Here is a 24348-nt window from a genome sequence, read left to right as displayed (position 1 = left end):
TCCGGCCAGGCGCGCAGCTTGCGTCGCGATCCACCCTTCCCCTAAGAGAGGAAACCGCACCAAACGTGCCCGTTCTCTGCCTCGGCAGCTGAAGACAGGAGACAGATTTTTTTTGAAAAAAAAATTATTTTATTGGAACTCATCTGAACATCAGATATACCTGGTGTTGGTTAGCAAGAACCGTTTGTACATTTGATATTGATGGTGCCAAAAACCCAAACAGTGACTGACTGGATGAGATGGAAATTTAAAAAATAAAAATAAAAATGTCAGAGAGGTTAAAATGTGAACAGAAAGCAGAAAAGTCAGCCAGTCTAAGATTCAGTGTGAAGGCAAAATATTTCCTGATAAAACAGAACCCTTTTTACAAAATATAAATTTTGTAAGAAAAACGTGGCGAGGGAGAGAGAGAAAGAGAGACAGAGGGGAAAGGAAAAATAAAGATTAGCGGGACAGAGATGCAGAAGCTTACACTGCCCAAATGGCGTTAAAACCTAGCCAGGAACCTCCCCGTAAAATGCAACACGCTGGAACACACCGTGCTCCACCCCCCCCCCCAACCCCCCCCCCCCCGTCTATGACTTTGGGACAGTAGAGGCAGAGGGTCCCCAGCGAGCGCTGAGCTCGGTTATTCCAGAAGGGCCAAGCTGTCTCACATCGGATGTTGAAAATAAAATAAAATAAAAAACCACAACCAAAAAGAAACACTAACGCAGCAGAGGTAAATTAATGAGTCTGATCAGCGCCCGGGGCAGCGCTCGCCTCCCCGCCGGAGGAGGTTCGGCTCCCGCAGGGAGGCGAGGACTCGGGGAACGCCTGCTCACCTGCTCTTCCTACCAATGCAGGTGGGGGGGGGGGGGGGAAGGGATAAAACATTTAAAATCTAGTCTATTTTAAAACAATAGCATGCAATGCAGGCCCCCAGGGGCAACCTGCGCTGTTCCCTTTATTAGAAACTGGCCGAACGGTCTCGAGAGCGGCCGCGGCCGGCTGCAGGGGTTGGGGCTGCGCGGGGCAGGTCTGGGCTAGCGCAGCAGACCGACAATTCTGAAGCGGGTTCCTCGGGCACGAAAGCCTTCAGGAAAATCATTGCGGAGCCGCTTTTCGAGGGGATCTGAGGTCTTTTTTAAGATTTAAAAAGAAACCAGCAGTCTGTGTATTTTGGGTTTGGGGATTTGGTTTTGGTTTGTTGTTTTGTTTGTTTGTTTGTTTGTTTTTTTCTCGTTCAGTACAAATGGAATAAACTTGGCTGCTTATACACCGTCAGTCTCAGATTTCAGAGCAGAGATGAAACAAACTCGTTTTGGGCACCTATCGGTAACAAAACTTCGTCCCTGCTTAACTCTCTGCCATCCCTCAGGAAGTGGAAAGCACATGTTTAGGTAGTGTAAGCCTTTTTCCTTTTATTTAGAATACCCTCTTTGTTTAAACAATATTCCCCCCCCCCGCCCCCCCCCCAAGATACAAAGTTCGGCCAGTAAAGATTACATGGAAACTGGAACACGCATCGTATGGAATACAAGATGCACCGGATGAGGAAGTTTAAAAACTTTCCGAGCGAAAAGTAGAACAAAGAAGGAGGAAAAAAAAAAAAAAAAAAAAAAAAAAAAAAAAAAAAAAAAGAAGAGTCTCCTAACATTTTCCCAAAGGTTTCACTCTCCTGTCACACACACTCTCCAAATGACAGCTAGCAAATTCAACTCTGCAAAAGAAAACAGAGCCACGTCAATCGAGAGGAGAGAAAAACAAGCCTCAAGGACACAAACCGCACCTTGGCCTGGGAGGAGCGATAGGTCCGGAGCTGCTGCGACCTCCGGCTCCTGCCTCCACTCACCTATGTTAGCTTCTTGGCTTTGTTGTAGAGCGAATCCACTACTTTACTCATATTCTGAATAGTCTCGAGGGCAGCTTCATAGGTTTTGTCTACGGGGGGTTCGTCGAAGATGATGAGGACTCCCTCGCCTTGGTCAAGGATGCCTGCGGACACAACGCTGCGGTTACCGGTGGAACGTTCGACAGACCCCATCTTCCAGACAGCGGGAATTTAGGGAGCTACCCAGTAAACGGCCGGTCAGCTGTGCTGGGTTTGGAAGGGGCTCACGTGTGGTACCAGACTGGGTGAGTGATTTTTGTCTGGACTGCGTTAGCAGTAGCTTACCCAGAAAAAAAAAAAACAAAAAACAACACAACATCCTCGAGCGGGGCCTGAGCAGACACCCAGGGGACGCTTACGCCCGCGCAGTCCCTACCAGCCACCTTCCCCCTCCAGGCCCCTGCGCCCAGCAGGATGGCTCAGCGCAACGCTGGAGCAAGGCAAAAAAAAAAACCCCACCATTTTACAATGAAGCTGCTCCCAGGTGCCAGACGGGCACTGCAGCTGCGTTCCGTAATTTTTGAGCTATTCTCTAACCAGTATCCTTCTTTTAGCCGTTCACCTCGCTCAGCTGGATCAAGAGGGCTTTCTAAATCGACGCTAGGGACAACGTAAATGAGAACGGAGCCGTTTCCTTGAGGGCTTATTAGAAAAGCAGCCTGCTGGGATCCCACACGAACCCCAACCCATCAACTGTGCCATGTAGGTGCCCCACACCAACGCACAAACCACTCCTGACACAATTTATCCGGGAAAGGTGACCACATACTCCAGTAAGCTCCAAGGCAGAAGAGCAGATCTTTGCTAGACGGTCTCACAACTCTCCTCGAACGCAGCCACAGGGAGGAAGGGCTTAACAGCGGTCTCTGATTTGCGAGAAATTAAGCCTCGAGCTTAATGAAGGCAGATGGAGCAATAGGAAGAGCCTTCATGACAAAAGACAGACTAACAAATGAACCCACTGCTCGCTACTCTTCCCGTAGTGCCTGTTAACCCGCGCGTCTGCCGTCTGAAGCAGAGCAGAGCAGCCTAAGGAGGACACCCGGGCTTCAAAGGGGCAGCGATAAAGAGGAGTTTACGCACAGCTTGCTCACTCGCGGCCCGGCCTCGGGCAGCGAGGCAGTCAAGACCACAGGATGCAGCGACTCACCATGAAATTTCTTGTCCAAGATCATCTGTGACAGTTTCCTTTCTACCTCAGCCTGAAATTGAAGCAGAAAAATTAAAAGTCTCCCCGAACTATATAAAGAAATGCGAATTTTACTACTCCACACTCAACAGCCCTGGCGGGACACACGCGCTGCTTAAAAGCAGCTATTTTATCACCGAACACGGTGTCAGCACTGATCTCTCCCTGCACACTGCTTTGACACTGCCGTATGCTTTAGACGACATAAGAAATTAAGCAGCAGCTTTCCCTGACGACAACACCAGGATGTCTCGCCCTCTTGTTCTGCAGAAGACGGCGTAGCTGTGCTTTCATGCAGGCGTCACTCGTTAGGGGATGCGGAGCATTCTAGCTCGGTTCAGCGAATATTTAGTCAAGTGTTGGCCAGGCTTCATTTAAGCCAGTTGGTATCGAGCTGACCTCCTGCCCAGCGCCAGGCAAAGGCCCACAGGACTCAGCTCCTCTTCTGCTCTTTGGACAGAGGACACAGAGCTGCAGTTAAAAAACAACTGCAGTCCAGTTTTTACTCAGACTATTCAGTACGTGTTAAAGACCAAGGGCTAGACTGGGAAACGACTGCAGAGGTAGAAAAGGAGGATAGGTGATGTAACGACCATAAAGGCTGAGCTCAGGACAGTTCCAAACCTCCAGCCGTAACGGCAACACAGGACAAAAGCATTTCGGGATGCAACTGGCTGGGACTACAGTGGATTTTCCTACAACTTAATCTGGCCGGGATTATCTGGAAAGCAGTTATTGCGATAGGCAATGTGACATAGGCACCCCTAATGAAACTTCAATCAAAGTGATTAGCTGGATCCTGTATCTTAAGGGTCTGAGAAAGGTTCCTCTGGGCACGCTCACAAGGATTAAATGCAGGTCAACGGGGAAGACTGAACTGGTCACGACACGAGCTGTTACTACAGCAGAGGAGAACCTGTCTCCGTCAAAAAGCAAGCGCTAACACAGGGAGTAAAACCCACGTGAAGGAAGGCGACATTACAGCAAATTCTTAGCGCAGAGGAAGCCAGTCTGATGACTCCTGGAAACTGTCTGGGTTAAAGTTAAGTTCCCGAGGGTGATATTTGCCTGTAAGTGCCGTGGAGCTGACCTGTCAGGTTTAATAGCCTACACTTATTTTCCAGCAGCAAATGCCATTTGACCTCAATTCCTTTGCCCTCTTAAGACATGTCACTGATTTCTCATGACGTTCTTACCTTTGAGAGCTTGATGAGGCTGGATATGTGTTCAATCTATAAGAGAGACCAATAGAGTTAAGTAAATCTTTAGCTGTACTTTTGACACGCAACATGGAAGTATGGGGCTCTTCCAAAGAACAACTCGAGGGCCTGTAAACGCTCTGGCCTAAGAATCTCCACTTTCCAGCTTCATGTCCTTCAGATTTCATATCCAGTTTTAACTGAAGACGGACTAGACACCTAAAGCCATTTCACCCTGAAACCTGAAATAACATTTCTTCTCCAAGATTATTGCAGCTTTACCCACACCCCATCAGAGCTCTTAAAGTCAAACACTGCTACCTTCAGTGCTAAAAGCATGTCCACCTTTCAGTGTGCGTAGCAAGACAGGTGGAAAGACCAAAGACTGGAAAACCACGTTCCAGAAAGTTCCCCTTAGCCCCCTCCTTATCGTTTTTCAGCTGAACATGACGAACCCTGAGCCCTGGAAATGCCAAGCAGCTCCGAGCAGGAGGTATTCTGTACGGGAAGAAGTCCCTCACCCACCCACAGGAGGGGACAGAGGTACCAGCACCTCGGTGTGCTTGCTGGAAACATTTACCTGTACTCTGGAAAAGGGTTCGATGACTCTGATCAGATTCTGTTCCAATAAGTTATCATAGAGCTTAGCCAAGTGAGTGTTTATGATGGGGTCGTCCCTGAGCTCCACCTTATAGTCTGTCAGAGCCTGTGGAAGACACAGCGGGAGCAAATAATTCAGGTAGCAACACGTCTCCTGTCTTCAAAGCCCTCTGAGTATGAAATAGCCTTTCCTCCCTGCCCAGCAAAGCATCGGTGGTTAATCCAATCCCATAACTTGGCTAAAAGGCAAGGAGGTCGCGACAGCCCCAGCAGCCTTTCAAGCACCGTGCATCTTTTGTCTTTACGCTGCCGGAGCTCAGCAAGCCAGAATCTCTGGTTTAGACTCAGGAGACAGCGTGCCAGGATTGTTTCCTGACACAGAAATCCTCTCCGTTATCTCTGTGGTATTCTCGCTGAAGCCAGAAAAAAATTTAGGAAGATAAACATCCCAGTGAACAGCACCAAAAGTTCAGGGAACTACTTCTGAGTTGGCTCTCCAAAAAAAGAAAGGGGGAAAAAAAAAAAAGAAAAAACTAGTTTCAAGCAAGCTATTACTCTCCATGCTGCAAAAACCAAACTGATTTATTATTGTGGGTTATTTGCCTGACGCGCTGTTGCTTTCTACGAATGTTATTATGGTTTCCTGCTATGGGATGTAACAGCTCCTACAACTTTCCAAACCTGGTATTTCTGAATGTTTTGTCCAGCCAGACCCTATTTTCTGTCTCCTGACTCACCTTTTCAAAATCCGCCAGCGATCGGTTCTTACTGGCTTGTGCCACACATTTTAGTGCTTCTGTCTGCAGAGAAAGAAAATGAGAGTAGGTTATTTTTCTGGATTCTCCTCTCGGTGCTATTATGCCAACTGCGCAGTATACTGAAAACGTGCTTAAGCAGCAAAATGGGAATGTTCCCTTTTGCTACAAAGCCGTGTCAGTGTTACTTCCACACAGGCAGAGTAAGAACAGCTGCTAATAAGGAGGACATGCAGAACAGCTGCAGGACACAGCATGAAATCAGCTTCACAGAAACAAAGAACTCAAGCTCCGCAAGGTTTGAGAACACCAGCTGCAGTTCCTATCAGGTTGCAGGTTGAGAGCAAGTTTGATACAATTTTTAAGGAAAGTGCACGTTTGGGCACTTGCTTAATGAACGTGGCCGTTTTCAGCCCTTAAGCCGTGTTTCTGCCCTTCAGCACGCCACATTTCCTTGGCTGAGCAACAGAAGCACGGCAGAAGTCCTACGGATATCTATCATGGACAGCACCAGGAAATATTTCTTGTCTACCCCACCATTGCTGAAACAAAGCAAAAGACTCAGCCACAACCAAACTACCATATTTATACTAAACAGAACAGTAACACCACTAGAAGAACAGTTTCCAAGTGGTGAGAGGCACAAGTGCACGAGACAAGCAGGACAGCCCGGTGGCTATGGTGCACAAGGCCCAGGTTTCTGCTACCATCTCTCCCGCCGAGCAGTCCCCAAGGCTGCCCACTTTCTCTCTGCTCCCTAAGTTCAGTTTCCGCAGCTGGAACTTGTGATCACGGCTGTCTCAGGAGTACAGTGCAGGGAACAGCTGAGATCTCCTCCAGGGTACAGTGCCCTCGTGCTCTGAAAAGGAGCCTCCAACCCAGCTGCCACTCAAGGGAAAGGGATGAAGCAGGACCAGGGCTGCCCTCCGCGATCCAGCAGGGATAATGCGGGGATATCCCCCCTTCAGACGCTATTCTACGCACATATGCTCACTGACCTCCTCTACTAAACAGCTTCCCCGATCCTCTGTGAGGTAGGCGAGTATTAGCTCCTCCGTCAAAGTAAATAGCTGGCTGACCAAAGCCACCGAGGGCATCAGCGTGTAAGCCTGGCTCAGACGTTGGCACGCCTGGCTTTTGGCCCTGTGCTTTAGATAAGCATCCCTGGATTTAATACGGGGGTGGCATTCACAGACTGGCAAGTTAACATGTTAGAATAAACAGTTGACTTAACAGCTCCCCAGCTGCTTGGCTTCCACCTTACAGTCATCTAGGTCTCAAGCTGCTCAGCTACGCTGCTACGAAAGGATTTTCAGGACTTGCTACAACACAAGTGAAAACAATGAATAACTTGGATTTAAATACGTCAGATCCATGGCTGCAGAGCAGTTGGCGAGGGCTGAGACAGGAGTACCTTACGGCGTTAGGCATTTAGTAGTTCAGGAAGAAAGCAGGGAGGAGAAAAACAGAAAATGAAGCGAGCAGGCCAGATTCTCAGGTTGTGAAAATCACTGTATTCCCTTTGAAGGCAATTGACTTATGGTAATTACTTATGGTAATTTAATCAGTTCTGGATCTCGTTCAGGACGCTCAGAAGTGAAGGGTATTTTGGTATGAAAAGACCAAAGTATTTGCCAAAAGAATAACACAATATTCTCAGAGATAACAGGAAGATAGAAAGGATTAAGTTTCTATACCTGTCTTCCTGCATACCGCAGAGCAAGCTTTCCGCTCACTAACGCCTGCACATCTTCTGGGCTAGAGAGGGGAGGGAGGGAAGAGAGCATTTATTCAACAACACGGTCAGCTTAAATCTAAGCGCGTCTCAAAAACTCCCCATTGATAGCAAATTACTACAATTCAAGTAACATTGTGTCAGAAGCATTGATTAGGTCATAAAGACAAACAGCAAGCTCGTCTGCGAGTTCTTTCATTAGTATCGAGTCTTACAAACAAAAAGCCTTTCCCATTTAAATGCAGGCAGTGTTCTTCGCAGAACCCTTTGCCACGTACATGTTCAGCATGATTTTGCACAGCAACATGTATTTCAGCGCAGTGATGGCTTTTGGGTTGTCAATTGAATCATATCCCTCAAACGCCTCGTAAAAATATGAATAGGCTGTTTTCCAGTCCTTCTCTTCTGCTGCATGAATAATACCTGTGGAGAGGAACAAACAGGCAGGCATCAGAGTTAATTCTGAACGTGACTGGAAGAGGACAGGACAGTTTGGTTGCCCGGTGCTTTATCTGGTACTTCATTAAAGAGAACCCTTTCCTTCTGTGTCCCCCTTTACCTTATCTCTAGCAGAAGAACATCCATGCCCTCTCTTAAGGGAACATGTTAAAAAAGACGAGTTTCGGGCACTTCAGGTAAGTGCCTGAAAATTAGGTCAGGAACAATGTTACAGTTACACTAACGTGGTGTAATGCTGCAGCGCCTAGGGAGGTTACAGACCCTCCAACACTGGAGGTTTTAAAAAACAGGCTGAAAAAACACATATCGGGAACAATGTAATTATAGCTGATCCTGCCTTCAGGCAGCTGAGCAGACTTGCGGGTATCTTGAGGTCCCACCTAGCATCATTTTCTATGGTTCACTCAGGAAAGAACAAATATCAGTCAACTGATGCATCATGACAAGTCCTAGACTTTCCTCTCCTCCTGAAGGGCTTTACCTGACTGCATGTCTAACGCCGCCTGCAGCTTAGGTGGACAGTAGATTGCGTTGGCTGTAGTCCGCGCAGAGGTTAAGGCTGCTCTTGCTTTTGGCAGATTGCTCAGGGCATGGTAAGTCTTACTTTCTAACAGCTGCACTTCCACCAGCAATGCCTTGTCGTCCATCTTTTTCAATTCCCGAAGAAGCTGGGAGCCTGGCAGCGGGGAAGAACAAGAACCTTTGTAACCTGCTCTGCTTCTGCTACCAACGACTACACAAACCAAGTCCTTCCAGACAACACCCTTCTTCCCCCCACAGCAGCACTGGCTTCGAGGAAGGGAGGCTTGGCTTACACAACCTGTTCTTCCAAGAAGAAACAAAGGAGAGGAAATAATAGTGGGTCAGTGTCGGTCCACAGTTGGAGAAGAATGAAGCAGTTTTGTGTTAGAGGCGGAAAAGGGCAGCGAGAATACTCGGGTATGTGGACAGCGTGTCTCTGCCACCTCATCAGGGGCGGCAGACACTCAGCAGAAAGCCAAGGATGGGTTGTGCGGTTCAGATGGTCACTCTGGTACCCTTTCCCCAGACGACAGCATGATTTACCACTCGCATTCGGAGCTCCCAGCAAACCCTTCCCCAAGGGTGAGACCTGAGGATTTTCAAGCAACTCCTAAGAATCTGGGATGAGGAAGGAATGTTTTAAGCACAGGACAGCTACAGATCAAATTTAGGAAGCGGGAATGGACAGCCTAAGAAACACCCAGATAAAAACTGTCACATTAAAGCCTGTGAGGACAGAAAGAACCAGCTTTAGAAAAAAACTTTGCCCCTTCTTTCCCTCCTGCTACAAACTGAAGGGCCAACTTAGGGCAAGCAGAGATGAGAACCTCATCCTCACTTGCTGGGCTTAGAAGCTGAAAACCACAGCTGAAATTGCAAAACTAGGCAGAAGAGAATGGACTCTCCCTAGAAACATCCCGTAGACTCTCTGCTTGCACCCGCTCCCCGTGGCCGTAACCCTGCCATGGCCAGCCACACAGAAATGCTCACACACAACACTGACAACCCGACAGAGCTTTCAGAGGGGCTGTCCTATAGGTACCAGCCTCCACAACTCCCTAAGCTCTACCACCGTCATTAACTAACTTAATTAAGTATAGATTTGCAGCGCGGACTCTGATTAGTTTAAATCCGCATTCATTACATATCCGTATGCAAACTAATTCTAACTTGATATTGAATTCCATGTATCCGAGCACCTAACGTAACTTGGTATTCTGATCAGATGTAAGTCACCCAGGTGACTCTGGACACGACACACGCTCTTGCCACCACACTGCTTAAGGAGTTTCGGGTCCCTGGTGAGGTATCGCCACTGCCCGGGTGAGCACTTGTGTCTGTGTCAGCGCAGTCATCCCTCAGCCCCGCTCATACCCCGGCGCTGAGCTGGCGGAGCAGTCCGTACCCTTTAGCCAGCTTAAACCTCATCATTCATTACTGCAGTCATTTGCAAAAATGAGCATCTGTAAAGCACCGAAGGGAGTTGGGCCACGTAGGATGACCTGCTTTACTCTGCTTTGTAGCAGGTTAGGAGAGTTCACACGGTTAATTATCATATCTCAGGTGGTGCAGAAGCAAATTCTTCAAACCTTTACACTACTTCACAAAGCTGGTCTAATTACATCCTCAGAGGTTTGGCATTTCCTGGCATTACTACTGCTTTTACTGAGGCCGTATTTGAGCAAACTGAAAAAAGGTGGTTTCTCCCTTCAACCTCTCTGACCACAGCAGTATACTATGTATGTTCCAGCAGGAGCCAAACCTGATGGCCTTCAGCTGAATACAGCTCCTCTTTGCTTCCATAATTACGTGAAACGAACACATGGCGAGAACAAAGAGATCTCTAAAAGCTTTTATCACCAAGCTATAGCAAAAGATGGCAGAATTGGTACAGCACTGAGAAATTAATGCCCAAGTCCTACAAAACTTATCAAGGAACACGACGTAGTTGATTTGGTTCCCTCGTCAGCCTCAAGACTAATTTCCAAGCAAAGAACTACTACCACCACCTAGTGGGAGACTCACCTAGCTGCAGCGCTTCTTGGTACCTCTTGGTATCGAAGTACAAAGAGACCAGCCTCGCCTGGAGAACAGAAAAGGAACTGCTGAGAGGAAAGCCAGAGAAAGGTAGTACAGATTGATTTTGTAAAATAAAACTTGATATTTTTTACCCGCACAGACTTCAGTTGATTAGTTTGTATTCATGACATCACACGGTCCAATTCTGCAAGATCTACCGTTTGGAAGATTGGCTATTTTAAACACAGTGGGTAAAATCCTGCCTATTCAAGGACAGTAACTAACTTTATTGTAATTGTTATCGCTCACCTATTACGTGTACAAATATCTGGACAACATGCTACAAGTTCGCTACAAGTTCCCTACTTCTGTAAGTATTAAATCTGATAAAGAGAAGACATTATTACTTCGGTTTGGAATCCGCAACATAACGTACCTCCAGAGCTTGGCGTAGGAAAGTCCTCTTCTCTGATTTGGCCCATTCAATACACTCTAAACACAGGTCAACCTTAAAGGGAGCAGAAAGAAATTTGTAAAGCCTTCTGCTGCCCCTCTTTAAAACAGCAGTATGCTTCAATCATTTCCTACAAAGCAACAAAAATACAACAAAGCCTGAATCTCCACAAAGTAGTTTAAGAAAATAAGTCATTCCTGTTTGAACAGCAGCACTGCTAAACACCGAATTAGCTTTACTTTAGACTGAGCCTGGAGATTAATCTTCATCATTAGTGCCTACTCCAAACATTTCTGAACGACACCTTCAATATTGCCAAGGTAAAGCGTGGTTCCCCACCGATAAGAACTGCAGCTCAACGGTGGAAGGTTAAGCGACTTCTCTTCAACGAGGACTCACAGGTAACCGTACACAATATACTTTAGCCTCAGGCTGCATCATATTGACACCAGAGTTTACACTCACAGAAACATTGCCCAAACCGACATAGAACAGTTAAATTGTGCTACATACTTTCATATTCTATCTGCCCGATTAAATTCCTGCACTTTGTAACAACATTCACAGTACTATACTACTTCTAACTGGTACTGCAAGAGGAAGTAAAGTTCAGAAGGCAATCTAAGGCTTAGTTTAAGCTTTAGCTGACACAAAAAAACCCAAACCCCAACAGACCACCTTCTTTGAGTCCTTTTCTAATGCAGTTGGCTTCCAATAACTTTTTCTGACCACCAGGGACAATCCTCCCACACTGAAATAAGAAAATAAAAGTTTTGGCTTCCAAAGTTTCACCAGTAAAAATTACTGCTGAAATCCTCATAGCATGTCTTAAACAGCTGTGTTTTTGTTTGAAATAAAAACATCTGGGTACATGAGAACCGATTCCGCCTTAGGGCAAGGGATGAACTAAAAGACTTTGAGGTCCCTTCCAGCGCGTTTTGCACCATTTCGTAGAGAGAACTGTATTTTCAATTGCTCTGGAAAGAAAGGAAAATCAAGTGCAAGTGTTTTAGGGCTTAAATGTGTCAGATCGTGTGTGTCCTTTAGCAGCATAAAGCAAGAGGTGTCAGCTCCACTACTTACAACCGAGTCGGGTGCCAGGAGCCAGTCAGTGAGTGACACTGGATGTTTTATCTGTCACTTCAAAGCAGAGTAAAGGAGCCCAATGGTTTCTCATACTTTTAAGACTTCTGAGATTCCCTTGATGAATAAAGCAGTCGTGTTCCACCCCAATTAGAACCGGCTGTCGATTTAGTACTGGCTAATAACAGTAAGTCATCCCGAGGTGCTAGGCTCAGGAATGCCTCTTCCCAAAATCTCTGGATCGCAGCTCTTTCCGGCACAGCTCTGTAGCTGTACTACACTGCAGGACTTGTCAGCTCCTCGTCGCTGCTTATTAAATGGGGACATTTTATGAAAAGCCATTATGAAGTTGCAATTTATTGCACAGCGATAGCTGGAGCATTAAGAGCTGGAGAAATCTCCGATTTCATTGCTTTACAGGGCTCTTGGGAGTCTTCCTAATATAAGTTACACTGAGGAAGCAAGTGTTCCTCTGAACATTTCTGAGGCACTGAAAGTATTCAGGATTACTGCATCAAGAACCTCACAGGTTAGGTGTCGTAATGCCTTAAGATTTTGGGTTTGGCTTCTGAATGTGCTTGAAAGTGAACGTGTTGGCTAGCTGGGCCATGTCTCCATCCCGGTTAATCTGCAAGTTCTCCCCCTGCCATAAAACGCCACCTTCTGGGACTGCACCCAAATATTGTCATTTACATCAAGTTACCTTCAGAAAAAGTCTAAAGCCACTCATTTTCTCCTGACCCCTTTGGGGATTCCCTTCTCACCTGCGCATCCCACCCCGCTTCCCTTAATCCCTTCTGTTAAAGGAGAAGGGCAAAAGATTCTGTCCGTCACTGCTTACGGTGACACGACACGGAAGCCACAAGCACTGAACAGCAAAAGAACATTTGCTAGGTCACCTGAACTGCTGAATGATACTTCTGCGCCAATTTGGCTAACGAGAGTGCCACCTGCCTCTCAACATGGCAGAACCTCTTAAGAGGCTGTAATTTGCCAGCTGCTGTGCACAGTGTTGCGTGGGCTTTGTCCTTAAGCTGTTGCTCAGACCCTCCCTGCCTCCCCTCTCCATCTACTGCTTCGGTCTGCCGGTACACCCCGTACTACTGCAGCTCAGCGCCGCTTCTAAGTGGCTCCTCATCGTTCACATTTACAAGTTACTCCTGTCCTTCTCCCATTCCTAAATAAACAACAACAACAAAAAAAAGAAGAGAACCAACTGTATCAGTGGGAGCTAATGAGAATTAAGTAAATCCTAACTGGGAGCTATCTTAGACTGAATGGGTTTTCTAGTGGAGAAGTTAATCCACTGGAAGCAGTTTACATTTGGTAGCTGCAAAACTTTTTCCACTCCCACTTCAGGAATAACTTTCAAGCCTCAGAATCCCTCCGCAGAGTAAGATGCCCACCACACTGTGTCCCCATGCAATCCACCTTCACATCTCCAGGCGAGAGACGCTAAGTAATACTCACCATCTAATCCCACCAACTCCTGAACAGACCTGGAACGCTCCCTCCTCTAGCTCGGTGCCATCGCACACCGTCCCCATTGCTCCACTAGACCAAGCTCCCTGGAACAGCCGTAGCACCTCTCACATCGCCAACACTAATGACGCTACTAAATACCACTGCTGCTGTGCATCTAACGGCAAGCAACACAAACGTAAGAAAAACACCCAGGGTGAGAGTTACTCCTAACTCGGAGCAGGATGAGGCTTGCAGAAAAACATGGGTTATGAGCAAATTAAATTATCTGATGTTTTATTAATAGAATATATCCAAATGCATTAAATGAATTTTTTCTGACATGAATAATTCTTCAGTGTGAAGCAAAGTAGGTCAGATAACGGTGTTACAGGCTTTTGAGGAACGCGCTAGTGCTGAAGTTTAAATCTCACCTCCTGTCCTGTTGCTGCCTCCATGTCAAGGAAGAGATCGAGCAGGGATCGGACTAAGCGGGCTGCCTTTGCTTTGCTGATGGAGTTCAAGAAAGGTCGAACGTACTTCAGAAGTCCTCCCAGCTCTGTATACAAGAAAAACCAAATCGTGAAATGCAACCACGCAGCCAAAAGTCACACCGCAGCTGGAGTGCCCGACACGTCTATACACAGCAGTATTTATTACACCAAACACTATATAAGCAGTCTCTCGACATCATTTACAGGAAAAGAGTGATAAACATCAGCTGAAGGAATGCCTTGCAGTAAACACGGGGACTGGCAAAGGTGACTGTTGGGCTCCGGTCTTACCCACACAGCATACGTTTCCCGTTACTTCAGTTTGCCCAATTATAACACCATTTGTAACTAGACTTGCCTCAGGCGCGTTTTAAAAAATGTAAGCATCTGCTAAGTGCTTTGAGATTTTTCTATAAAATGGGCAACGGAGTTTATAGTTTAAGTATGTTTTTATTAACTCACAGTTTGACGTTTTAATCTGCCATACCTAGCCAGCCCTAGAAAGTCAGATACACCCTGAGCTCCACTGCTAAAAAAAAAAAATGACATTTCTAACACTTTAACTACCCACACTACCTAGTTAGATCTTACCTTACAACTAGATTTCTGTTTCTACTAGTCTCCTCACTAGTTTACAGTTATAAAGCTAGTCTCAAGCTCAGAAAGGAAAAGTCTTTATGAAGAAACACACTTAAAAATGTCATTCCTACAGAGGGCAGGAACACGCCTGTCAACACCACAGCAGTTTCGGGACTCGGCATTCGGAGAAGCAGAAGGAAGTTATGCGTTAGAACTGCACAGCACGAGTTAAAAGTCTTCTCCTGCGATCAACAAGACGTGGCCGTGGGGCCAGGTTGCTGTGATGTGTGTTTAGAGTCGGGGGAAGATGATACTTCCAGCAGCTCAGCACCGTGCCAGCGCAGGGTTCGGTGCTGACTCACAAAGTAGTGTGGGGTCACACACTGAAATCACAGCTTATTTGCCCCAGAATTTTAAGTCTCACCCAAACATCAGCTAGATCCTGCACTACCATGTTTACAAGACTTGATAGTGAAAAAGAAAAAAGAAAAAAAACCCCACCCTTTAATGAGTATTTAAGAAATCTTCAATATACTCCATACCAAATGAAAATAAGAGACTAATCTAATTTTATTTCATTTAGTATACGGAGGAGCATCAGCAGAATTTCAGTTTGGGAGGATTCCAATAAAAACAGATGAAAACAAGGTTTCTTTCATATTTCATTTAGTAGTAATGCAAGAGAATTGTTATAAGAACATCTTAATAACTAAAAATGATTCCTTATATTTTTTACTTTTTCAACCTATTTATTTTAAAAGTTTAATCAAGCCTGATGTAACTGATTTCTTACACAGTTAAGAAGTGGAACTCACCGTGTGTCCCAATCCAGTTGCTCATGGCGATGTACTGACATTTTTATACCTCTGAAAGCACAGTTTTAGAACAAACAGAACGTCTCTCGTGTGCACCCTGAATCCTTAGAGGAGCCTTATTTTCCAAATAGCAGTGCAACAAATCGTGACTCTTCCTACAATGAACCACTCAGACTTTGTTCAGGAAACAAAACAAGGCACTATGAGTGCCATGCCTAAGATTTCATAAAAATTTTACTTTCTGTCTAAGACTAAATGGGCAGGTTTTTCTAGAATCGAGGCACTAATACTATAACATCAAAGAATGCGCACTGCTGACAGCTTCAATCAGCACTCGGCTTTTTCTCAACAAGGAACACTTTACTGATTGCCCCACGGCAGACGATGACTTTACCCACACTGCCTTCATCCTGAGGACCACTCCATCTGCAGTACCACTCACGGATGCAAATCCCCATCATTTTAATCAATCGCTTTGGTTTCACATACAGTAAACTAGCTACCATGACAGCAGCAGACAGTGGCTTCCAACACACCAGTTCCGTACAGCTACTCTCAAGCATCCCTGCTCTCGATGCGAGCTGCGAAAGGTGGGCTCCAGATCGCCCCGTTGGGCTCAGAAGAGAAACAGCACTAAAGCTGGAGTTGCCCAGAAGCTGTTTCTGGTGCTCTTTCCTTTAAAACACCACACTTCACAGCAGGAATAAGTCTGCTTCTCATCACAGCACTGTATCCTTAGCTTTGAGCTCTGTAACTAAGAATCTGCCAGTTTTTCAGTTTGCCTTATCAAAGCAGTGAGACTCTCCCCAAGCTCCATCGACTCTCAACTACTGCAAGGTACCGCTCTTCTCACTGGGCATCGCTGCATTACATCAGCTTCTCAAGACCAAGTGAATCATGGTTTTAGTGCACAACATACTCTTCCACACAGCAAAGGAACTTTAGAAGAAAAGAAAGGAAAAAAAAAAAAAAAAAATCACAAGAAATATACTGCAGTACTTATATTTCCACCAATTTGCTCAACAGCTGCCCAAGAATCCACTAGAAAGCAAACTGGAAGTCAACAGCTAGAATATCCCCACAATTTGCAAACCACACATTCAGACAGGCAAGCTCAAAGTTCCCATAGAAATTTCTCTTTCCTACCAATGTAACTGTCAACTATTTTTAGGATTTTTTTATTTAAATGCAGCACTTGGTAATGGCGTGATTGACAGTTCTAGAGAAGTGATGAGCAGTCGTTCTGGAAAATGAAGGCTGCTGCTCATCCTCAGAGAAAGTTCTTCCACAAGCTAACATGCCATGTACCTGAATTCCTGATCCGAGTTATTCCCATCCTATAGTTTTAGCAACGCTATAAAAATCTAGAACTGTCCTAGAAAAAAATCCTTAATCTCTATCAAGCAAATAAAGAGAGTCATTTGTAGTAGTATTATTATTATTGGTTTAAGCAAAGGCTGTAGTTCACCAGAGGTTAGACCTCTAAAAACTACAGATTCCTTTTAGGCTCTCAGCCAGTCAGCGGCACAGCAGTTCTAACTTTCAAACCCCACCAAACTGCAGCTGATTTTTCCCCCAAGGCCACAGCTCACAGAGCCTTTCATCTCAGGGAAAGAAAGCATCGCTTGAAAGTAGCCAACGAGTCGCTGCAACACCTCGAATCTGTCAAAGAAATTCCACTAGCTAAAACTGTGTGCGGCGAGAGCTACAATGATATCTATTTCATTCGGGCCAGAAAATGCCCAACCTCGGCAATTTCCTCCTTCGGTTAAGCAGCACCGGATTCACCCCCCATTGGATACGCAGATCCACACTTGTACCTGGTGAAGACGCTGCTGACCCTGACTGCTTGTCACTCCTACAGGTCTACTTCACTGGAGAAAGCAGACAGAAAGGGAAGGTGACAGGGCCTTTCGCACAGGACTAGCACTTCTCAAAGCTGTGGTATCCCCTTCCTCCATCCCCAGCTTCACCACGTCTCCAGAAAGCACAACCTGGTCTCACTCCGATCTACACACACACATCACTCCGTGATTCCGTGAACTGGCTTCTTAACGTTGCCAAATTCATTTTCTTCTACTCAGAATATAGTTGCTCTGCAGTTCAGTGTTCCCTTTAACACATTTCAAATACTTTTCAAATTTGCTCCTTCATAAACCCAGTTTTGATGAGTTAACACTGTCATTTTCAATTATTCAACCTTCCCCTTTAAAAAATCCGTTAGCTAGCCACCCTTTGAGAATACACTAAAGTTCTTTATACTTGTGCAAGATTTCAGCCGAAATTCAAAACTACTCCAAGTTCTGCAGCGGTAAGGAGGCCATCATGCACCTAACTTCTCTCAGGCTTAGGCACACCAGCAGCACATCCACACACTTACCCGGAGAGACTCTTCTGATGATTTCTCCCTTTTTAGCCCAAACACACACATCTTCCTTGGTGCAGGAGCAAAGCCACGTTTAGTTATCTCTACAGCAGCAAACATCAGAGTGCAAAGGGCGCCTGTACAGCACAGACACTTCTATCCGAGTTAATTGACTTGAGGTCCTTTATTATTCAATTAGAGAAAGGGGCACCTGTACAGCAGGCTTCATTTGTCCTGCTCCACATTCTTGCTGTAGAAAGAGATGAATCGTGTGCTGGAAAGGCTTATTTTTCTCCACTGACTATAAAAGCAGTCCGCAGTAGGAAATCACCCGTGGACATGTATAGATAGGTGAGATGAACAGCACCTTTGTTTCCAGCACTGCCCTAAGTGCAAGCAATCTGCTTTGTCACAAGCTCTGTTCAATTGCAAATCACAGGGGGATCAGTGTCCAGAACGCTCAAACACATGTAGAAGCAGGTAGATGAGTTAAATGGCCACGTGAAATAGAAGTTTACAAAGCCCGGACAGTAGGACACCAAGTGTGCATTTCAGAATATAAAACCGTGATCTTGATGAGCTGCTATCTGAGACCTCACACTGCTTTCCACGAACTCCTCTAACATTAGGTCTGGCATACCAGTCGAATATTAATTCAGTTTGATTAAACCTTCTGCTAGCCTGATTTCCCCAACCAGTTACAGACTGTTAAAAGCACACACGCTTCACTTCACATTCTGAATTATTGTTGCGCACAGTTAGAAAACATCAGGGCTATACCATGGCCAACTGTCTGCCACGGAGAGAAGGCTCTTTGTATGGACGGGGCGTATCAGCTCCTAAAACGCTTGAGGTGAAAGGTGCTCCAGAAAAGGCAAGAGCATTCTTCAGCAAAAGAAACAAAACTAAACTGCTGAGTACAAAATAACAAACACGCTGCCTTGAGCTTTCCAGGAAACAGAAGACATGAACAGGTTCAACTCAAAAATTGCTGAGTAGAGAACTTTACTCCATTTCTGCCCTTTCACACGTTCACAATAGGACTGTCAAGTCTTGCTCTTGTGAGGAGCTGGGCAAGGATTTTCTGATGTAATGTTTCAGCAGGTAAATCAATTAATTGAGAAAGAAGCTGCTGGTGAGGAAGGAATTTTGGGGACAAATTTTCCACTTTGAAAAAAGGCTCTGAGATTATTAAAAACAAAACAAGAGAAACTTCACATCTCAAACATGACAATTTAACAAAACTTTAGTCATTTGTACTAAAACGGCCAGACGTCAGAGGGGGTCATAAACTAAACTGTCCAACACATCAGCAATCTTTTGGAATAGCAGGCCAAGTAACACGAGATTAATATTTTATGTTGTTTATCCAGGTTTTTTTTTTTTTTAGTTTCTGTCCTGTCTCTGAGAGAAGATTTCCTGCCAAAATCTGCTTTTACTGCTATTCCATTAAATAAAGAGGCTAGATGCATTTGACTGTACCTTACTCGATACCTCATTTACTTATTTCAGGCTCACCTTCTGCCTGCCCAGTCTTGGCCAAAAGTGACCCCAGTTCCAGGATGCTCTGCTCTTTGACTTGCACCGCTTCTTCATCATTTTCCTGGACATCACGTTTCACTAGAAAAAAAGTGGAAAAGTAACCTTTAATGCTATTTCAGTTAGAAGATAATCATTACTAGTCAGCTCCTGGAAAGGCACCAAAAAAAGTAACTGCTGTAACAGGCACTAGTGAATTCAGCCTGGCCTGTGAGATCTGGAAAACAGATTATGTGGAAAGTTTAAATGCATCGCTTATAGAGCACGCTCCGTCTATACCTCGTGCAGGCTTTAATCCAGCTGATGGATACAACCGCACACTCCAACTCGAATATAATTTAAGTTTTGAAGTAGTCTCACTAAGCTTGTCCAGCTGTTCAAGTTTTATTTAAAAACACCAGCACACAAAAGACCCTCTCCCACCGAAGCCCCAAAACCAAATAAAAGAAATTAAATGGGATTTCCGGGCTTGGGTATTCTGGTACTGGAGTTTCTGATGCTGCCACTTTGTGTATTACATTGCGATCCTGTGGCCAAAACGTAGCACAAGAACGGCACCGGCTCGGTGAGCTGGGGATGTTATCATTCAGGAGCTGATGAGGTGTTACAACTGCTGCAGGAGTCAGCGCTCCTTCCCACACTGAACTCTGACAATCTAATCATCACTCTGTGTACCAAGGTGAGTAACTCTGGCTCTGAAGTATGTAGAAGAGCCAAACGACACACAGCATCACCAAACCTGTGTTTACACAACATCAATTTCATATAAGTTATCCACAAAACAATACACTTTCTTCCCTGCCACCTGCAACCCTGCAAATATTCATCTCCACCATCCCCTGCTCAGGCAAGTTCCTCCAAATTCTACACACACAAAGCCAAGATCGCTGCCCAGTTCTACAGAGGGAACAGAAATCCTCCCCCGTGCCCCTGAGCACAGACCACGGCTTTCAGTCCCCATAATATAATACATGCAGTGTCAAAAACAAAGTAACTTTGCTCTCAAGGAGAAAAGTATCGCAGCAACACTCTCTGGGCTGCTCCAGCTCACGCCAACCGGCAACAGGAGCTGTTACTCCTGACTGAGCCTGACCGGACGGAAAGTTGTAGGTGTGTTGACAGGCTTGAGAACACCAACTACTAATTAACCAGAGAAACACCGAGAGGGGAGAGCAACTTTTAAAGACCATGCAGCAAGTCCAATTTCAAGGTTTTAATACAGACATTAGGAAACATTTACTTCCCTGACACAGAGGGGTGACAGCATCTTTTCAGAAACCACCATACATTATGAGAATCGAGAATTACTCTTTTATACACCTGTTTCTGAGACACCCCCTCTCCCTGCCCTGTACACCCCGACCCCTAAATGAAGAGGGATGGCCACATTATGCCTACAAAGCACTTTAGAGCACCAACATCTCCTTGTCACTGCTCAATGTCCGGGACAGCCGGACAAGGTAACAGCTGCAAACAGCATCTGTCTTGAAACAAGGAGAAGTTAAACCTCCAGACACAGCACACACCAAAAACTCCTCAAAACTTTCTGTGTAGCGCCGAGAAGGAAATTTAAAAAGCCGGTGTATTTTTAGTGTTATAAAAGGAAATAGCACTTCCAGCAGAGTTTTCTCAGGCCGAGCACCCACTGCGGGTCACTGCTACCGGCCCAACACCCAGACCCTGTGACACCACAACCGAAAAACCCCAGAAGCAAAGAGCCGGTACCGACAGACTCCTGCCCGCCTGCCTGCCCCGCCGCCCGCCGCAGCCCCTGCACTCGCCGCTCCCCGGCCTTCAAGGCAGCAAGTTGCCAGGCCGCTGCCTCTGCCTGCACCCGGGAGAACGGGGAGGAGCAGCCGGCCCGAGCCGCTGACAGGCTCCGCCGCGGCCGCCCGCTTCACCCCGGTAGCTCCCTGCCGCCCGGGCCGCAGGGCCCTCACCGGCGGCGGGCAGCGGCCCGGCCCCGTCCCGCCGGCCCGCGGTGCGGGTGGAGGACCCGCGTCGGTGGAGCGGGCCGGGCCGGGGCCGGTGGAGCGGGCCCAGGCCTCGCTGCCGTCCGGCTCGCAGGGTGAGTCAGCAGCCGGCGGCGGTGGCGGGCGGGAGGCGGCGGCGGGCGGGCGGGAGCGGCCGGCGGGGCGGGGGCGGTCGGCGGCGCCTCACCTATGGAGTGGAGGATGCCGATGGAGGCCTCGCGGTCGGTGGAGAGCAGGGACTGGGCACGCTGGAACTCCAGCACCGCCGCCGCCGCCATCTTACCGCTCCCTCACTCCCTCCTCAGCGCCAGCCCGGAAGCGGCCGGTGGAGGTCACGCCCATTTCCGGGCCAGAGGCATGACGGGAGTCGTAGTCCCGGCGCGGAGAGAGCGGAGTGGAGAAGGAGGGCGGGGCTGGGAAAGGGGGCGGGACAGAAGGCGCGGTCTGCAGAAAGGAGGCGTGTCCAGAGAAAGGGGGCGTGGTCTGGGGAGGCACATGGCGAGCGTGGGGCACACGGCGGGTTCCGTTGCGGGGGGGCGGCCGGGCCGTGGGGCCCCGTACGGACCTTGTGCGGGGTCCTGGGCACCGGGGGCCGGCGTGGGGCTCCCGGGGGACCCGCTGTGGCTCGCGAGGGGGGGTGGGAGGTGGCGTACCCCCCCGAGGCACCCCCCAACCCGTGGATCCAACCCCACCCTCCCCGGCCAGCGCTGGAGCGTGTCCCCCCAGTGTGACCCCATCGACGGCCACGTCCTCCCGGCATTTCCCAGGGGATCCCCCTCCCCACGGCCCCCCCCCAGCACCACCTCGGGAAGGGAGGAAGACCTCGGCAGGGACATGGCACCCTGAAGGGATACGGCCCGCGGAGGGTGCCGTCCCCATCCCGCCACCGGATCTGTCCCTCGCGGGTGGCACGTGCCAGGAGAGGCCCTCGGTGGCACATTGTCCCCCTCCTCACACCTCCTCTTCCCTCCCCGTCCCCTCTCCGGCAGCACTGCCAGCAGCCGGGGCGCAGAGGGGCCAGGCTGTGGGGACCCCCCCGGCCTCACACCCTCGGTGGGGCAGAAAGCAGCCCCCCCTTCCCCCCCCAAATCACCGCTGAGCTCCCCATGAGCTCCCCAAAACCCACCCCTGTCCCTGCTTCTGTCCCCACCTCGGTCCCAAACCGGCTGGGACGAGCATCCCTGCGGACCAGCCGCCTTTCTGCCGCTGGAGAAGCAAATTTAACACTTTGGAGGTTCAATTTTATATCAAACGGGGGATAAAATCAGCCCCCCCGGCTGGCGAGGAGGCTCCGGCCCCCGGTGTGCCATCGCTCCCAGGAAATCCCGGCATGGCAGAGCCACCCAGGAGGTGACAGCCCTGGGGACAGGCCGTGACTTGACACGGGGAGGTGGCAGCAAAAGTGTTGACTTATCCCCCCAGTTAAGAGCCAAGCTTTGCTGGGGGGTGGGGGGGGGGGTCACTTGGCCCCACGTTCCCCCCTCGGGGGATGTCTGTGGGGCCGTTCAACCCTCAGCTCCGTCTCCCGGCGGTGGGGAACGGCCATCGAGCAGACGGCGGGGACTGCATCTTGGGGGGGGGGGGGAGCTGGTGCTGAGACCTGACCCGCCGCACAGCTCATCACACCGATGGCAGCCAGATCCCGCAGCAGCGGGACGCATCCAGCCCTGCATCCCCTCAAAAAAATAAAATAAAAAAACAACTCAAGAATGGAGGGATGACTCATTTTGGGGATAAAAGCCCCAACGGGTTCAAAGGGGGACGAAAAGGCCGGGGGCTGCGGTGGAGCCGCCGGCTCGGGGCGCCGTGGGCGAAGCACCGAGGTCCGTGGCTGGGGACCCCTGTGCGTACCGGGCAGCGTCCCGGCCAGCCGGTGAGCCCACCCGCCCCGGCTTTTAAACCAGACACCGGATTTAATTAATCCACTCCCCCAAAAAAACAGCATTAAGTGGGGTTTTAACCACAATTTACGAAAAAATCCCCCCATGTTTGCCCCGGCGGGTGCGGGCAGGCAGGGTGCAGGCAGCACAGGGGGGCGCAGGCAAAGGCACGGTGCTGCCACGCTGCCTGCCATGCGTCTGTCCGTCCGTCCGTCCATCCATCCATCCGTCCACCCATCCATCCCTTCCCTCGTCCGGGGTTCCCGTGGGACAGGGATGGGGTGCATCCAGGAGAAGGCAAGCAGGGCGCTTCGCTCTGCTGGGGGGTGATTTCTTTCCCCGCCTCCATAATAATTAATAATAATAATAATAATTAATAAAAAGTGGTGCTTTGGGTCAAGGGAATATTTTGTTCAATCTGAATTATCTGGTTTGGGGTAAAAGGGGCGGAAATAGAGGGGGATCAGGGTAGCGCGGGTGCGCTGGCGGCCCTGGCAGTGCAGGGGTTAAACCCCACTGGGGGGGGGGGGGGGGGTGGGTGATGCTGGGTTTTGGGGTGCCCTCTGATGGGTGGTCCTGGGGATGGGGGGACATGGTGCCATCGGGGGGGGGGGGGAGGGAGGGGAGGGGAATGACTCCTAATTCTCCTTTCGGTGGGTGCTGTGTCCCCCCCACGCCGCCCCAGCCCCACGGCTCCTCTCATCCTCGGGATGGGTATTGGGAGCCGGATTCTGGGGGGCCGGACTGGGCAGTGAGGAGGGGTGACACCGGGTGTCCCCTCAGTGGTGGCTTCTCCGGTCCCCGGACAGGGCAGGGACAGCCCCGATGGCCTTTAAGCCCCTCCTGCCCTGAGCGTGGCTCGGCTCAGGGAGAGCGTTCCGCCTGCGCGTCAGTAGGGACCAGAGTGAACGTTAAGGATCTGCGCTCCTGAGCGGGGACAACCCTGGGCCTGGCCCGGGGACCCCGCCGGTGCCAGCGGGGATGACACACGTCCCCGCCAGGTCTCAGCTACCAACATCCATCCGTCTGTCCCTCCGCCATCCCTCCTCCCTCCCTCCCCCCGGCACGGAGGGAGAGATCCCCCACGGCGCCCGTGGGGCGCCCACAGCCTGAGTGTGCGCGTGTGTGTGTGTGTGTGTGTGTGCGTGTGTGTGCGCAGCGTTTGGATGCAGTGTGGGTGTGCGCGTGGGGGGGAGCAGAGGAGCACGCGTGCGGGGGTGCGAGGCAGCTGCGCAGGGGGGACGCGTGATGCAGGGGTGCAGCGTGGGGGCGCAGTGCGGGTGCGGGGTGAGTGTGCAGTGCAGGTACGGGGGGGGTGCAGTGGGGGTGCAGTATGTGGGTGCAGTGGGGGTGC

The 24348-nt window shown here is 48.9% G+C and overlaps 1 protein-coding gene across 2 annotated transcripts; it reads right to left on the bottom strand.

Moving 5' to 3' along the window:
• Positions 1-568: 568 nt before the first annotated feature.
• Positions 569-21440, bottom strand: PSMD11 (proteasome 26S subunit, non-ATPase 11). 2 transcript variants are annotated; one of them, XR_014270025.1, is made up of 15 exons: positions 21302-21440; positions 19121-19222; positions 13784-13908; positions 10788-10859; positions 10358-10415; positions 8292-8486; positions 7630-7774; positions 7314-7374; positions 5599-5661; positions 4842-4967; positions 4259-4294; positions 3024-3075; positions 1835-1977; positions 817-1702; positions 569-762 (listed from the first exon to the last, which is right to left on the bottom strand). XR_014270025.1 is itself a non-coding variant. In XM_082495172.1 (14 exons), the coding sequence occupies exons 1-13, from the start codon at positions 21390-21392 to the stop codon at positions 1835-1837; spliced, it is 1269 nt and encodes a 422-aa protein (XP_082351298.1). In that variant the 5' UTR covers positions 21393-21440; the 3' UTR covers positions 569-1702. The 2 variants fall into 2 exon arrangements, 1 of the variants encoding a protein (XP_082351298.1); XM_082495172.1 differs by having other exon boundaries at positions 569-1702.
• Positions 21441-24348: the final 2908 nt, after the last annotated feature.

Source organism: Vanellus vanellus, assembly GCF_965231255.1.
Source record: "Vanellus vanellus genome assembly, chromosome: 24".
Taxonomy (NCBI): domain Eukaryota; kingdom Metazoa; phylum Chordata; class Aves; order Charadriiformes; family Charadriidae; genus Vanellus; species Vanellus vanellus.
Note: the sequence above shows the minus strand (reverse complement) of the source record. Positions and strands in the feature narration are given on the sequence as shown.